General features: G+C 48.1%; 1 protein-coding gene across 3 annotated transcripts in view; it reads right to left on the bottom strand.

Moving 5' to 3' along the window:
* Nucleotides 1-17,500, bottom strand: part of REPS2 (RALBP1 associated Eps domain containing 2) — a 247,421-nt gene that overhangs the window by 36,483 nt on the left and 193,438 nt on the right. For all 3 annotated transcript variants that reach the window (XM_047765004.1, XM_047765005.1, XM_047765006.1), the window contains one exon: nt 929-1,012. In XM_047765004.1, coding sequence (XP_047620960.1) covers nt 929-1,012 — 84 coding nt within the window. The remainder of the gene's footprint in view (nt 1-928; nt 1,013-17,500) is intronic.

The following is a 17,500-nucleotide window of genomic DNA, read 5'->3' as shown; positions in this document are numbered from 1 at the left end:
CTCTGGGGTTGTTTTTTGTTTTTGTTTTGTCTTTTCGCTTTTTCTATGGCCGCTCCCACGGCATATGGAGGTTCCCAGGTTAGGGGCTGAATCAGAGCTATAGCCGCCGGTCTACACCAGAGCCACAGCAACGCCAGATCCAAGCCGCATCTGCGACCTACACCACAGCTCACGGCAACACCAGATCCTAGACCCACTGAGCGAGGCCAGGGATCGAACCCGAAACCTCATGGTTCCTAGTCGGATTCGTGAACCACTGAGCCACGACGGGAACTCCTCACTCTGGGGTTTTTGAGACGACGTCCTAAGTTGCCGAGTTGGTAGAGGTCTTTGCAGACACTCCGCATTCTCCAAGCCCCACCTCCCACACGAGGTCAGGCTGCAGAGCCACTGCATCCTCTGGCAGGAGAGAGCCGGCCTGTGTCCCTGGAAGCCCTGCCTCACAGGTGCCCCAGAGCCCAGGCCGCTCTCCGTGCCTGGAGGAGGGCCTGAGACCACGGCGAAGGATGGAGGAGGGTGAGAGGCTGGAGGGAGAGCACAGTGTGTGCTGCGTCCTGAACAAGTGCCCTGGGACTCGGTGCCATGTGGCCAAGAGGAGTCTGTGGCACAAAGAAGGGGAGACAAGCCGGGCCCCCAGAGCGCTCCTCCAGGCTCTGCGAAGGGCATCTGGCTCCCCCGCCGCACCCCTCGGCTGAGCCCCACGCAAGGCTGCCATGACTAGCTGGGAGGTGGAAGACGGAGACACTGACTGTCAGAGACATCAAGCTGTAGCCCAAGAATCATCAGGACCCGCATCTGCCCCAAGAACGCAGGTTCTAGGAAATCGGCATCCTGAGCATTCATGTCGGGACACAGCTGCTGACAGTGGCAAGATGCCCGGGTGAGGGGTGGCAAGGCCTTCACAGTGATACCCTCCCGCTGCCCTTACCTTCTTTGTGGGACTACTTTCCGCAGCTTGGGAGGGGGCTCTGCTCAGCTGGGGGTGTAACTCAGCCTCCGATGCTGGTTCAGACTGTAGTGAAAGATCAGAGAAAAGATACAATTGCAAAAACATAACCACTGGGGCAAGGTGATGCCCCAGCTGCGCGGTGGGGGATAAGCGGGAGAGGAGCCTTGAGGGGCTTCACGGGCTCCGCCACCCGGCAGGACAGCTTGGGGCACCACAAGGACACTGAGGCTGATCCCCGCCACAGGAACCAGGGGAGGAAGAGGTGTGAGGGGATCCCACTTCGGGACAGCCTGCGTTTGAAGCACCTGGGGCACGGCCGCACGGACCTGCTCGCTGTCAGGCGTCTGCAGGATGCAAGCGCCCACTCACCTCCCAGGAGGTTCTGACAAATGCATCACGCCCCAAGGTCAGCTTTATGAACAGCGGAGCGAGGACCCAACAAGCCCCTGAATGCAGGGTTGCCAGTGACCTGGGCAGGAGAATGCGACTCGGACCTGAGGCCAGTGCTCACCTCCCACCTCAAATCTACTGCCTGCCACGCACACGTTCGGTGCCCGGGTCTTTGCACACAGCAGCCCGTAGGGACTGCAGGTATGCACCGACCATCCCAGCGGCCAGGCAGAGACAAGAGGCGGGACAGCCCAATCACCCCGCCTTTCAGTGGCCAGTTTCCCCCTTATCAGCAGGTGAATGGAGAGAAGCATTTGCACGAATGCTCCCTTTTCTGGGGAGATGAGTGGATCTCCGCTTGCTGGAAATACTGAGGGAAATGATAAATTTGACCCCTCTTTTCAACAAAAATGAGGATTCTGAGCCCAGCAAAAGTAGAAGAGTGTCTTTGTCACTACCTCCCTTTTCTCTGAAAGGTCTCTGAAAATACAAACGACAATGGGGTGGGGGTTGGGAAGGATGAGGAGCAGTTGTGAGATATGTTAGGAAAAATGTTTTCCATTTAAAAATTTCCCTTCCTGAAATTATATCCAAGGGCCCGGATTTTCTAGCTCTGAGCCCAGTGACAAACGAGTGCTTGGAGGGAAGTCAGGCTGGTCTAACCATCAATCCTTAGGAGGAACTGCGAGACGCCCCACCCGCCACCCCTCTCTACTGCTCCAGGACTGGTTCCGAATGGGTCCATCTGCTAACATTCGAAGGGGCAACTCTCAGGAGCAGCCTGGGACCCAAGAACCGGGAAGGTCCTGGAAAGGCAGAGCCTCACCCCAGCCAGAATTTATCTCAGGAAAAGCGATGGGGAAAGAAAACTAGCTTTGTGGTTAAAAAAAAAAGTCATGAATAAAAACCTAAAGATGAGATTTGACATGCAAAAAGTCCCTCTTTCCAATAACTATTTCGCTTCCCTTCATGAAAACAGCATGAGGCTTACATGAGATTTAGCAGCTGGCAAGCAGAACAAACTCAGAGTTCTTCGTTATTTCTTCAGACCTTTATAAGGTAACAATTTGAGGAGAATGATAAGCCATGAAAACAGGGGGCCTCCGTGGCTCCCTTTCTTCTCTGTGTATTAGAGAAAGGGGGGAATAACCCTGCTATCAACATGGGCATGGCGCCCTTGGCCCAAAGTTCTGGCTGTCTGAAGCGAAATCCAACGCCTAAATCTTGTGAAAAAGTAACTATTTGGATTGCAATTAATACTGGAATGTACGTCCTTCCCTCGTGGCTCCGTGTATTAACAGGTGCCTCGCCAGGACGCGGCCAGCCAGGAAAATGTGCTTTTTGCCAAGAGCTCATTGAAACTTGAGTTATGGTTCCTTTTAAAAATGCATATATTATATTTTAATCTTCATATGCTCTTAGCCACAAACGAGAAATCTATTTTCATCCTACTTGTGCAATGAAAAACCTGGACAGGTCACATGGCCTCGGAAGGTGGATTCTTCACCAGCGGAAGGGATCATTCAGTTATTCAATCACACAGATATTTATTCTATACATCGGATGTGTTACTTTCCAAGAATCTTCATCTTAGGTTCTGTTTCTAGGCAACCAGACCTGAGACACCAGGCAATGCGCTCCCAGAAGGGGGCAATTCAAGCGCTCCCGTTGGTCCCTCTCGTCAATCACTTGCTCTGGGCGAAGCCAGCCGCCACGATGGAAGGACGCCCAAGCAGCCCCAACAAGGGGCGCATGGAGCAAGGAGGTGAGGCCTCCTGCCAGCAGTCATGAGGGGAGCCAGGGGAGGAATGGAACTTTCAGCCCCCGTCCAGCTTCAGGTGACTGCAGCCCCGACTGGCATCTTGAATGTGGCCTAATGAGCGACTCTGAGCCGGGACCGCCCAGATGAGCTGCTCCTGAATCTCCAACTCACAGAAGACATGTTGACTGTTTTAGGCCTCTTTCGAAAAAGCACTCTGGTGCGTCTGGAAGGTGGGGTCCAGGAGGGCAGAAGTGGGGTGACGGGTGGAGAAGGAGGGGAGCCTGAAGCCGGAGAAGGCAGTGCAGCGGACCCCGCGGGTCTTAGCCATCATCATCCTGGACCGGCTACCGGGCCACTGCAGGGGGCCCGGGCCTGCGGACTCTCGACACAATTCCGCGTTGCCACGGAAAGTCACTCCGACGAAGCCAAGGAGGTGAGAGGGAACGAGCCTCGTCATTGCCCCTCGGGCGGCAGCGGGCAGAAAAGCGCCGGCTTCGGCCGTCAGCTCCCGCCCGGGCGCTTCTCTGCAAGTCCTGCCGTAGGTGCTGCGGCCACCTGAGCATCCCCAGCAGCTTCTTCAGCTCTCGGACGAGCTGAACGTCCAGAAAGTTGTGGTAAACCTGACCGCGGTGGCCTGCCCTCACCTTTGCTCCTCTAGCACATCTAATTCTCTTTGTAATAGAAAAGAATGACAAAATTCTTTGGTAGTCCGTGGCGACATCGCACTGAACAGGCACGGCTGTGTTCGAACACTCTTTATGTACTCAAACGGGTGGGAGGGTGGATTCTGCGTGTGGGTCACAGTTTGCCAACCCCTGGCCTAGAGGGGAAACCATTTTACGCCTAAGCTGAGGAAACCCTGCAGGGTCTCTCGCCCCCTTAGAAATTCAGAGCACAGAGCACTGCGAGGTCGAGGAAGTGCCTGCCTTTCAGCCAGCGCTTCCCCAACTTAGTAGCCCTTGGCACCCAGCACAACTAAGCTTCTATGGGACACACTGTGGGAAACAGGGACCTATCGGCTGAGTTTTAAAGGAACAAAGGGAAAACGTTCCATTTGATTTGAATGCCAAACGCCATTCAAGCCCAATGTACATCCCTCCTGCTCCCGCTCCCGCCCGGCAAGAAGGGCTCCCTCCCTTCCTCCTCCGTGCCCTGCACTGGCAGCTCTGGTTGCTGCTGCCAACTCCTTCCCTGCAGGAATTTACTTACTGGGCTCCTTTAAAACCTCTTAGACCCAAACACAATAAAAACCATTCACTGCAAGAGTTAAAGCAGGTGAATATAACACTGATAAATTATGGACTTGCTTTAAAGGAGCTGAAAAAGGACACGTCTCAGGTTCCAGTTCCACCCAGGCAGGCGAGCTTACGAAGGCCCCACGGCTTCCACCTGAGCCCAGGAGCTCACCGCAGCCCCAACCTGGGCCGCCGCAAAAACTGTAGTGGGTCTTTCTCCAGCCTTCAGCTCTTCCCTGGTCCAACCCACCCTGGGTACTGCCCTGCACACCACCGAGGACCTCATCTTATAAAGCACCTGTTCCCCAGAACACCTCTTCTCAAAGGCCCTCCATGGGTCCCTAAGGCCTACGGCACACAACACAACCCCTCTGCTACAGATGTGCCATCATCGGGCTGCAATTTCCCTCTGTATCTTAACTGCCTTGGTTGGCCCAGCTGAAACCTGCTCCAGGCACAGACCTGGATCTTTAAACACACCCAAAGTTTCTTCTCAACTCAATTCTGTTTGTTCTAGACCTTCTGGCCCAGTGGTTCCCCAATAAAGCTGCACAGGAGAATTACCAGGGGAATTTTTATCAACTACAGACATTTCGATATTATCCCAGACTTCTCTAATTAGAATCTCCTAAGGGTGGAGCATTAAAACTTCTATTTTAACAAGCTCCCTGGGTGATTTTTATGTAGCCAGTCCAGATCAACTAGGGACGGACGACTGACGGTCCCAACTCTTTTTTTTTTTTTTTTGTCTTTTTAGGGCCATACCCACGGCATATGGAGGTTCCCAGGCTAGGGGTCTAATCAGAGCTGTAGCCACCGGCCTACACCACAGCCACAGCAATGCAGGATCCGAGCTGCGTCTGCGACCTACACCACAGCTCATGGCAACACCAGATCCTTAACCCACAGAGTGAAGCCAGGGATCAAACCCGCAATCTCATAGTTCCTAGACGAATTTGTTAAAACCACTGAGCCACAACGGGAACTCCTTTTTTCTTTTTTTTTTTTTTCTTTTTGTCTTTTTGCCTTTTCAAGGGCCGCTCCCGTGGCATATGGAGGTTCCTGGGCTAGGGGTCTAATCAGAGCTGCAACTGCCAGCCTACGCCAGAGCCACAGCAACACGGGATCCGAGCAGCGTCGGCAACCTACACCACAGCTCACGGCAACGCTGGATCCTTAACCCACTGAGCAAGGCCAGGGATCGAACCCACAACCGTATGGCTCCTAGTCCGATTCGTTAACCACGGAGCCACGATGGGAACTCCTTTTTTTCCAACTCTTAATTTAAGACATGAGAAGACCAAGTCCCCAGGGTCCTCATCTGCAAAAGCCCACAGCAAAAACTAACCAGGCTTCCTAATTGTTTTCTTGTCCATTTACCATGGAGGGAATAGGGCGTATATACAAGATGGTTTAATAAATACATACATACATATCTATCTGAAGCTGAGCAAAATCCTTAGCAAAAAGTTGTTTGTTTGCAAATCAAATGTGCCGCCAAAATCAAGTCTCATTTTTAAAAAAGGAGTCTAACTGCAGAACTAATTGCTGTGGTGTAGAAAACTGGTGGCTTTAAAAGTCATAATATTCATGCCACTGACAGATTAGAAAAAAGAAAACTCAAGCTTCATTTCTCTCCTAAGAATCCAGGCAGATCCCGAGACTGGGAACGACAAAGGCCAAGGCTAATGTCCAGCCAGGTGAGCCGACGGCCCTGCTACAGCACCAGGGTTCCCCAGCATCTTCCTGGTGTTCTCGGTGTCATGGGGTGCTTGACTCTAACCTGACTCCCATCTCTGCTGGGCAAGGACACACCAGCAAGCCATGTGGTCCAACCTAAGCACAGAAGATGCAGAGCCAATGGCCAGCAGCACACTAACCACAACACACCCCATCCTTCCACAGTCAGTCTCCGAGAGAGCATCCAAAGGACGGAATTCTCTGCAGGGGCGAGGACCAAAATCCATGACCCAAGTCACTCGTGAGAGACGGAAAGGGAGCTGAGGTACAAGCACCTGGAGGGCAGGGGCGGTGTCTTTTTTCGCCCTCACTTCCCCAGTGCCGAGTTGATGTGTGCAGTGAGCTAGGCATGAACCCAACACCACTTCATGTTCTAACGGACGAGTCAAAAAAACCCTTCCCACAATAAGTGGAGCCACAGAACACAGCAGGTACAGGGCACAGGCTTTGGCGTCAAGTTCAGGCTTGGCACCTGCTTGGGGTATAACCCAGGCATGTGCTTAACCTCTCTGAGCCACCATCTCCCCGTCTGCAAAGGGGGATGGTCCTGCTAACTCTCCGCACTGTGAGGAGTAAGGGAAACATCTGTCTAGGATGCTAAGCGCAGGAAATAACCCAGGAGCCATTCACTGACGGCAGCCATCATCCTAGGCAGGAGTGAAACCCAACTGCTTTCCCAGGCACTGGATCCACTACTGCAGGGAGGGGCTGACCCAGCTTGAGGGACTCCTCCCCACTTGCCAAAAGATGAAAACCTCAGCGGGGAAAGGGCTGGCTCCAGTTTAGAGTATAAGAAGATCCGAGATCCACAACCCAAATGTGTGCCACCGGATATGACTGCCGCTAACGCTGGAAGGAGGAAATTTTTACAGATAAAAGCCCTTTCTGATTTCATGGCTGCCTCAGTACAAACATTTCAGGCAGGTTTCACGGGCCCCGACAGCAGGCCAATCCAACGTCAGAGACACCCGGGGGGACACTGACAGAGGAGCTCAGGGACAATTTCGACGGAAGTGGATCATCAGCAACTACCATGGGCAGCTAGTCCCTGGATACAGCAATCACCCCGCATAACCCCCAGGGGGCGCCTGGAACTCGTGGGATTATGGACTATGTCCATGAAACAGACTTCCTGGTACAACCAAAGGACCATGGGCACTGTACTTTGGTCTAAAAGACCAATATTTGACCATGACTAGGTTTCTGTTCTTCTATGTCCAATTTCCAGTAACGACCAAGTCTGAGCCCCGCCCTCTATTTATCACATACCTAAAGCCGTGTTTCAACACTATCTGCAGAGTCGAGAACAGGGACCTCACAGACAGGACGGTTGGTCTACGGCAAGAAGCAGAGTCTTGAGATGCACGTTCCACAGGGGGTAAGGCTGAAGAAAGCTGCGGTGTGAATGGCTCTTGCCACACCAAACAGATCTTGACTGAAACAGGAACCCGCGCCATCACAATTCACAGGCACCTGGGCTATGAGGCCTTTCAAAATCCTTTTTGCTGGTCTCTTGCCCCGGACGTGTACAGGCCTGGCAACAAGACCTGAAGTACACGAAAATTTCCAAGCGCCTCCAAGTCCTAGCTTCACCCGATGTTTCACCACACTCAGAACTGTGAACTCCCTTCCCAGTTCCACGGCTCTGTATTCGTGATGGAGTGTTTCTCCTAATGACAGATAGCTCATACTTAGACGGATAAACGTCCCTTTTTGGGCTGATGCAGCCCTTCCTGCCCAAGGCAGGTGCATCACAGAAACGGGGTTTTTAAAAAATTCAGTTAGAAATAGCTGGCCAGAGAGGGAGCTATAAACATTATGTAAGAGTTAGGAACCAGGCATAAAATAAATTCAGTATTCATGAGGATACAGAAGTAAAATGGGAACACTGTTGATGGAGCATAAATCAGTACAAATACTTTATGCAAGTGTCTGGCAGCAGCCACCCGAGCTGAATATATGCTCACCGTGTGACCCGGCAACTTGACTCCTAGGGGCAGACCCAAGAGAGACGGAACCACACATCCAGGGAAAAACTCATACATGAATATGCAGCGCAGCATTATAAATAACAGCCAACATCTGACAATTACTCAAATAACCATTACCAGCAGAAAACACTGACACACTCGCACACACAGCAGAATAGTACGCAGCAATGATCTACAAGTGCATATGACAATCTGTACGGATCACGGAGTATGTCCACAAAGAGGTCGGGCACTAATCATATTCTGCTTCTTTTTTTTTCAGCTGTACTCATGGTATGTGCAGGCCAGGGATCGAACCCAAGCCACTGCAGTGACAACACTGTATCCTTGACCGACTGTGCCATCAGGGAAGTCCCTGCACAACTTGCTTCTTGATTTGAGTGCTGATAACACATATATTGAGCCTATGACAATTCAATGAGTTGCACAGTCAATGTGCACTTTTCAACAGGCACATTATACTTGAGTAAAAAGTTAAAAAAAATAAATCCGGGAAAGCCAATTTCCTGTAATGTCCTTAAAGTGCCACCTAGTGGCACATGACATAAATGTAAACAAGAGGGAAGATTTCATTTCTAGTTGGCTTCAAAAACATGGCCCCTTTCCGAAGTGCACATTTGCAGACTGGGCGGAAACAGTGCCCCAGATTTAAAAATACACAAATAGGGGGTTCCCATTGTGGCGCAGCAGAACTAGTATCCATGAGGAGGTGGGTTTGACCCCTGGCCTCGCTCCGTGGGTGAAGGATCCAGCGTTGCCGTGAGCTGGAGTGTAGGTCGCAGACGCGGCTCGGATCTGGCGTGGCTGTGGCTGTGGCTGTGGTGTAGGCCGGCGGCTACAGCTCTGATTCGACCCCTAGCATGGGAACCTCCATATGCCACGGGAGTGGCCCTAAAAAGCAAAAATAAATAAATAAATAAATAAATACAAAAAGACCCACAGGGGAAAAAAAAGTCTTTCCCCTGGCACAGAGACTCCTGGCACAAAGGTTCAGTGGCCAAGTAAAGCGCTCTCCCACAGAGAAGCTGGTACCAATGAGCCAGTGATGATGCAGCTCTTCTCCCAGCTGCCCCGCCATCAGCCGTGGTGTCAACATCTACAACACAGCAAGAGCTACAAACTGGGGCGTTCGCTTTTTTCAAAAAGATGATTTAGCAGCACACCCATTAAGTGATGCCTGCCGAACATGCTGAGCAGAGCAGGGTACGGAGCGGGGAGACGACAAGAAAGAACTCATTTGTCCTGTTTTCCCAGGCGGGCTTATTCCCCGCTTCCTGACTTTGAAGGCAAGGCCTTCGTCAGTTTCTTCTAATTATGCTTGAGAAACACAGAGTCGGGCAGGACCACCCCAAGCAAGCCTTTGAAGCTGCCAGGTGAATAAAGGCTATTTGCTCAAGGCTCTGCCTGGTGAGGTCTGAAAGCAGAGCATCTTGATGAGATAAAGGTCCTAAAGGCAAAGCTGCGAACTATAGACAGAGGCATCACATTTTTTGAGTTAGGAGATGGCGGGTTAAAAGGCGGATGGGGGGGGGCTGCCTTTCTGTTGGTTTTTTTCCTTCTCCTTTCCACTGTTTACAGAAACAGGTGATGATGTGGATTTGGCCTATCGAGAGAGTAGTTCATCGAATCCAGCCATGAAAGGTCACAGCAGCGGGAAAGAACGTGATGCTCGCGTAAGTGGTTTTAAGCGAGCCAGTCCAGCACTTATTCTGGGCTCGCGATCGTGACGTTCCGGCTGTCCTGAGGCTGTCCTTCTGTTTGCCAACTAGACTCCACCTCTCCTCCTCTGGGCCTGTAGTGATAGCTCTAACAACTAACTGTCGGTGACAGCTGACTCTGTGCCAGGCACCCCCCTACGTGCTGTACAGATAGTAACTTGCTTAATCATCAGAACCCTATGAAAACAGACGCTGCTACTATTGCCCTCATTCTACAGATAAAGAAATTGAGACAGGACAGGCTAAGTAAACTCCCACAGACACATGGCCAGTAAGAGGTGGAGAGAACACGTGAACCCCAAGCCCATGCTCTGACCTCCTCTGTCAGGCTGCCTCCCTGGGCCCGCCCTCTGGCTGGGCGCCCTCCCACCGGTCCCGTTTCTGCACTGGCTTCGCCCTTGACACCGAGGAGCATGTCCTGCGTTCTGCCTCTATGGAGTCGGGGAGCTCAGAGAAGGGAAAGAAGGATTCCATGTGTCCTGGAACCTGGAAACCAGCCAAAGCTGACTCCCAGGGGAAAAACACGGCCAACTTGTTGGTTAGAGGAGAGGTGGTGTCCAGCTATCCCCCACAGCCCTTGACCGACACTCATGAGGAAATGGGTTGAAATGAGACACGGGGGCAATGACACAGGTGCATAGGAGCACATGGAGACTCTGGGGTGGAGGGTCTTGGGCGTGAGGGCTTTTCCGTGGTGGACGGAGGACGAAGGAGCTGCAGGGTAAGGAGCACGTCACAACCTCTGTGCTTGCAGAGTTCTCAGCAAAGCGCGCTCCTGTTGCAAGGCCACTCCACTGAGGAGCAGATGAGATGAGGCGACGGCATCTTCCAGCAGAGTGATGCCAGCAAAGCGAGCTTTACACAGTAACACCGCGAGCGAAAGAGAACTCGGAGGGGGGACCTGGGACAGAACACAAGCTATCTGTGCTGGGATAAGGGGAATTCATGAAGAGCCTTGAGAACATAAAGTGTCTTCCTGACAACGTGTCAGCGCTGCTGTTAAAAAGAGAGAGGTTAAGAAAATAATTCCGAGGCGTGGTTGCACAGCACAGCACAGGAGGAGCCGGCGCCCTGAGCGAGACAGTCAGGGTCCGACTCGCAGCGTTAACCCTTGCGCGCTGTGGGGGACTTGGGCAGATCCCTCAACTTCTGTCTGCCTTAGTTTGTGTATCTGAAAAGTGAGGACAGCGACGGAGCCGACTGCACGTGGCTGCTAGGATTAAACGAGTTCATGTTTATAGACCACTGAGTCTCGGGCACATCAGCGTCATACTTAAGTACTTGATCAATCAATAACATGAGTGATTGCAAAGCCTCGGTGGTGTGAGGTAGTCTTAAAGTCAATTTTAAAATGCATAAATAATCATTATTTCTGGCATAAAACTTCTGCCTATTTTTCCCTTTTAGAAAGCAGGATCGGGATTATACGTGGCTTTTTGCTACACCGAATATGGCCCAGTGACCAAAATGTGAAAGCTCTTTTGGCAAAGATGGATGGAAGTCTGCACTGGGGAAGGCACTTTAAAAATAAACGTTTTAGCTTCATGTTAGGAAACACTTCACAGTTAGAAAATGGGCACAGAGACGGAAAAGTCTTCGTAACTCTCCCTTCGCAGATCGACAGGAAATTTTTGTGACTACAAGGAATGATCTCCCTCCCTGGCTCCCAAGGCTTATCATCAAGCTTCTAGCACCTCCCCAGAACCGTTTCCCAGCTCTGCTCTTGCACAAAAGCTGGCTCTGTCACTTGCTACCACTACCTCTGAGGCTTCAAGGAGCTGACTACTGCTTTCTGAACTTCCTGTTCCATAAAATGATATGCAGTGACAGATGAGCGCATGAGCACAAAAGTGTTCAAATTTAAAAGACTCAGACCCACTCGGAAGCAAGATAAAGATCCCTGTGGAGCCAAATCACACAGTGGTGGGCCAAGCCAAGGGTTCAAGTAGGTAGAGACAGCTGAGAGCTCCTCTCCAGCAGAAAAACAGGGATTTATGCCCCACATGAGGCACCAAGCTCAGGCCCTGAAGTCACACGCTAAGGAGAAATGAGAATGAAATTGAAACTCCAATGCCAAGTAAGACTGCTAAGCAAATTTCTGGAAAGCATGTAAGAAAAAGCCCAACACCATAGGAAGAGCCCTCCCAAAATAAGATGAATTTACTCCTGACAAAAATGAAGATCAAACAAATTGAACATAACTTTAAAACAGTCTTGTTTAGAACCCTCAAAATCAAAAGTAGGGACAGCATCCTAAAAAAGAAGAGACAAGTATGAAATGGAAATTGGGAAAACTGAAACAAGAACGGATTGATATAAAAAACAATGGACGATAAAACCTGGAATCATACACACTTACACAATAAGAGTTATAAATTTGGAAGTTGAAGCCAACTCAGTAACAAACAAACAAAAAAACCCAACTGAGGAAAACGAATCCAGCTACTATCCATGAGGATGAGGGTTCGATCCCTGGCCTCACTCAGTGGGTTAAGGATCCGGCATTGCCATGAGCTGTGGTGTAGGTCGCAGACATGGCTCGGATCCCATGTTGCTGTGGCTGTGGCGTAGGCCGGCAGCTCTGATTCGACCCCTAGACCAGGAACTTCCCTATGTTGCAGGCATGGCACTAAAAATAAATAAATAAATAAATGGACAGAAGGCCAAAATAGACATTTTCTAAAGAAGACATATGGATGGCCAAGAGGCACACGAAAAGATGCTCAACGTCACTGATCACTAGAGAAACGCAAACCAAAACTACAATGAGGTACCGCCTCACACTGGCCAGAATGGCCATCATCAAAAAGTCTATAAATAAGAAATGCTGGAGAGGGTGTGGAGAAAAAGAAACCTGCCCTTACTGTTGGTGGGAATGTAAATTGATGTAGCCAATATGGAGAATAGCGTGGAGGTTCCTCAAAAAAAAAAGGAAAAGAAAAATACAGCCATTATATGATCCAGCAATCCCACTCCTGGGCATACATCTGAAGAAAACCCTAATTTGAAAAGAAGCACTCCCTTGGATAGCTGGTAGGGCAGAAGATTGTAATCTGAAAAAATACACATGGAGTTCCTTGGTGGCATAGCAGGTTAAGGATTCAGTATTGTCACTGCTATTGTGCAGATTCAATCCCTGGCCCAGGAACTTCCGCATGCCATGGGCGAGGCCAAAAAAAAAAAAAAAAAAAAGGAAAGAAAAGATACATGCACCCCAATGTTCACAGCAGCACTATTCACAATAGCCAAGACATGGAAACACCTAAATGTCCAGCAACACATGAATGGATAAAGAAGATGTGATGTACACACACACACACACACACACACACACACAGGAATACTACTCAGCCACAAAAAAGAATGAAATAATGCCATGTGCAGCAATATGAATGGACCTAGAGAGTATCATACTAAATAAAGTCAGTCAGAAAGAAAAAGACAAATACCATATGACATCACTTACACATGGAATCTAAAATGACACAAATGAACTTATCTACGAAACAGAAACAGACTCACAGACACAGACATAGACTTGTGGTTGCCAAGGGGGAAGAAGGGGTGGGGGGAGGGATGGAGTGGGAAGTCGGGATCAGAGCAGATGCAAACTAGTATATATGGAATGGATAAACAACTAGGTCCTACTGTATAGCACAGGGAACTATATTCACCATCCTGTGATAAACCATCATGGAAAAGAAACTGAAAAAGAATACATGTATATATAATAATAGTCACTTCGCCGTACAGCAGAAACGAACGCAACATTGTCAATCAACTATAATTTAATGAAAGTTTTTTAAAACTTGCAGAGATATGACTAAGAGTGTTCTAAAATTAAAGACATGATTTTCCAGATGGAAAATGCACACCAATCATCATGTGGAATAAAAAAATTTAAATCTCTGCCTAGACACATCACAGTGAAATTTAAACAGAACATCGAAAATACAGTTCTAAAAGCCGCCACAGAGAAAAGATAGTCACTCCAAAGGCACAAAAAATAGATTCACAGAATACTCAGCAGCAACAAAAATAAATGCCAGAAGAGAAGGAGGTAATACTTTCAAAATGCGGAGGGAAAATAACCTTCAACCTAAAATTCTACCTGCAGCAAAATTACCACTTAAGAGAAAGAGCAATAAGAGTTTACTATCCAGAGAACACAGATGAAAAAAGCTACTAGATGATGCATTTCAGTAAAGGGTTTATTTGAACCTCACAATTGCTGGAGTTAGGCTAACGATATGATTGTGCAATATCATATGCCTCTTCACAGCCATGAGAGCGCGGTCTCTTAAAAGTAGCTTCCAAAAGCCACTTTCGTCTGATAGAGCTTCGAATGACTTTTTTCATTCTAGTTGTCGTAACAGAGCATTTTTTTCTCCTCTCTCCCAATCTTTAACTGAAAGAAGAAATATTTAAAAGAAAAACTGCATAATTTCCGCCACCGAAACAGCTATTTAAATTTCTACCAATTACTTAGCAGTCTACTTCCTAACGTTTAACAGCAAACAGGGCATTTTATGATTAGAACACACAGAGACATTCGCGGATACTTAAATTAAATGCACACTCCTACTGCGCACGCAGAGTCTCCCCACGATAGGAAATGTACTTATAAACAAGTTGTCATAAGATGAGAGTTAAATTATAGGTGAATTACTTAAGTGACCCCTTTAGACCCCTAAAGAGTCGGTTAAAATTCACTGAGGAGGAGTTCCCGTCATGGCGCAGTGGTTAATGAATCCAACTAGGAACCATGAGGTTGCGGGTTCGATCCCGGGCCTCACTCAGTGGGTTAACGATCTGGCGTTGCCGTGAGCTGTGGTGTAGGTTGCAGACACGGCTCGGATCCTGCGTTGCTGTGGCTCTGGCGTAGGCCGGTGGCTACAGCTCCGATTGGACCCCTAGCCTGGGAACCTCCATATGCCGTGGGTGTGGCCCTAGAAAAGACAAAAAGACAAAAAATAAAATAAAATAAAATAGAAATAAATAAATAAATAAATAAATAAATAAATAAATTCACTGAGGAGTATACTTCAAAGGTGCAACGAGAAGAAAACACTGGCCAGTAACAGGAAAGTAATTCAAAGTCCAACCACAGCAAAGGGGCCAATCACTATGTTCTACGGACCTTCGAGATCATGCTCAAAGAATAGAAGACTTCAGTATCAAAGGTCGACTAGACACTTTTTTTTGGTGGGGGGCGGCATGTTCATGGCATTTGGAAGTTCCAGGGCCAGAGACGGAGCCCGCCCCACGGCAGAAAGTGGAGCCACAGCAACGCGGTGGCCCTTAACCCAATGAGCCACCAGGGAACTCCTAAATACTTTCACGTGGTACAATCAGGAAACATTTCTGTATTCAGATCTTTTCTACTATGTTCCATGTAATTATTCTATTGGTTGTCTAATAATCTACTGGGTGGACATACATATAATACTCTCAACCAGAACCACCTTCTTGGACATTTCTGCTGTCTGTATTGTTTCTACTTCTACTGATAATACTAACATACATATCATCATAGAAATTATCCTTCCTTTTGAACTAGTTCTTGGGAAGAATTCTAATGGCATTTGTTGATAGCCGGCAAACTCTGAGTGCTACTTTTAAAAGATGGGGATTTATACGTAATCTTTCTTCCTATTTTCCAATGCCAGTATTTCACCACTCCCTCTCCTCTTTAAACGTCTCACTATGGTCATCTCCTTTGCCTTTTGAATTTTACACTCAGGCCCAACTGTTTTGGAATAGTAATTTCCAAATTCCTTTAATAAATCCTTATAAAAGGGGAACTCCCAAACATCTCTCAACAAAGACTGGTCTAAACCACAACTGTTTCTTCCTGCTACACCAAGATGGAGCTATGACTGACTTTTCTGAGTAACTATGAAACCATTCTCCAACTAGGTCCCACAGAGTAAAATACACTGCTAAAGTCAAGTAGCATAATCTACTTGAGTATTCAGCCTTGATAAATTCAAAACATTGTTATCCACAATGAGAGATAATATCAAGACCTAATTTTAATTTAAAATATAGCCTTTGGAGTTCCCGTCTTGGCACAGGGGAGACGAATCCGACTAGGAACTAGGAGGTTGCAGGTTTGATCCCTGGCCCTGCTCAGTGCATTAAGGATCCAGCATTGCTGTGAGCTGTGGTGTAGGTCGCAGACATGGCCTGGATCTGGCGTTGCCGTGGCTGTGGCGTAGGCCGGCAGCAACAGCTCCGATTAGACCCCTAGCCTGGAAACCTCCACATGCCGCAGGTGCGGCCCTAAAAAGACAAAAGACAAAATTAATTAATTAATTAAAATAAAATATAGCTTTTTATTTTAATGAGAGGGCAAAAGAAGACTAACTACATTCTTGGTCAGTCAAGCTAACAGTGTGTCAATTTTGTTGATCTTAGAAACCCAACTTTTGGGTTCACTGCTTCCTCTATTGTTTACCTATTCTCTATCTCCACTCTACTCGTTCTCATTTTCTTCCTTCTGCTAGCTTGCTCCTTCTCTTTTTTTTTTTTTTTCCTTATGCGGCCAGGGATCAAACCTGTGCCACAGCAGTGACTCAAGCCACTGCAGTGACATCGGGTCCTTAACGCACTGTACCACAAGAGAATTATGTCCTCTTTTTTTTTTTAATGGAAGTAAAGTTGATTTACATTATACTAGTTTAAAGGGTACAACATAGTGATTCAAAATTTTTACAGATTACATTTAAAGTCATTGCAAAATAATGGCTATAGTTCCTTGTGCTGTAAAATATATCTTGTGGCAGAGTTTCCGTCGTGGCTCAGCAGTTAAGGAACCTGACTAGCATCCACGAGGACACGGGTTCAATCCCCGGCCTCACTCCGTGGGTTAAGGATCTGGCGTGGCCGTGAGCTGTGGTGTAGGTCGCAGACGCAGCTTGGATGGTGCGTTGCTGTGGCTGTGGCGTAAGCCAGCAGCTGCAGCTCCGACTGGATCCCTAGACTGGGAACCTCCACATACCACAGGTGTGGCCCTCAAAGAGACACACACACACACCTTGTTGCTAATGTATTTTATACATAGTAGTTTGTACCTATTAATCCCATATGCCTATCTTGCCCCTCCCTCTTCCCTCTCCACACTGGTAACCACTAGCTGGTTTTCTCTACCTATGAGTCTATTTCTGTTTCACTCTACCCACTTGTTGACTTTTTGGATTCCATACATAAGTGATAACACACAATATTTGACTTATTCTACTAAGCGTACTATCCTCTAGGTCAATCCACTTCTCTATAAATGGCAGGATTTCATTCTTTTTATGGCTGAAATTCTACTGTGTGTATACCACTTTTTTTTTTAATCCATTCATCTATTGATGGACACTTAGGTTGCTTCCATATCTTGGAAATTATAATGCTGCTATGCACATTGAGATGCACATTATCTTTTTGATTTAGTGTCTTCACTTTTTTTTTCAGACACACATCCAAGAGTGGAATTACCGATTCCTGCGGCACTTCTATTTTGTGTTTTTTGAGGAACCTCCATACTGTTTAACATAGTGGTTGTACCAATGTACATTCCCACTGACAGCGCCACGAGAGTTCCCTTTTCTCCATATCCTTGTCATCATTTGTTATTTGTGATTGTTTTGATGAAACTCATTTCTGACAGGTGTGAGGTGGTACCTCGTGGTTCTGACTCACATTTCTCTAATAATTAGCCACAC

This window comes from Phacochoerus africanus, chromosome X (genome assembly GCF_016906955.1).
Source record: "Phacochoerus africanus isolate WHEZ1 chromosome X, ROS_Pafr_v1, whole genome shotgun sequence".
Taxonomy (NCBI): domain Eukaryota; kingdom Metazoa; phylum Chordata; class Mammalia; order Artiodactyla; family Suidae; genus Phacochoerus; species Phacochoerus africanus.
This window is presented reverse-complemented; position numbering and strand designations above follow the sequence as displayed.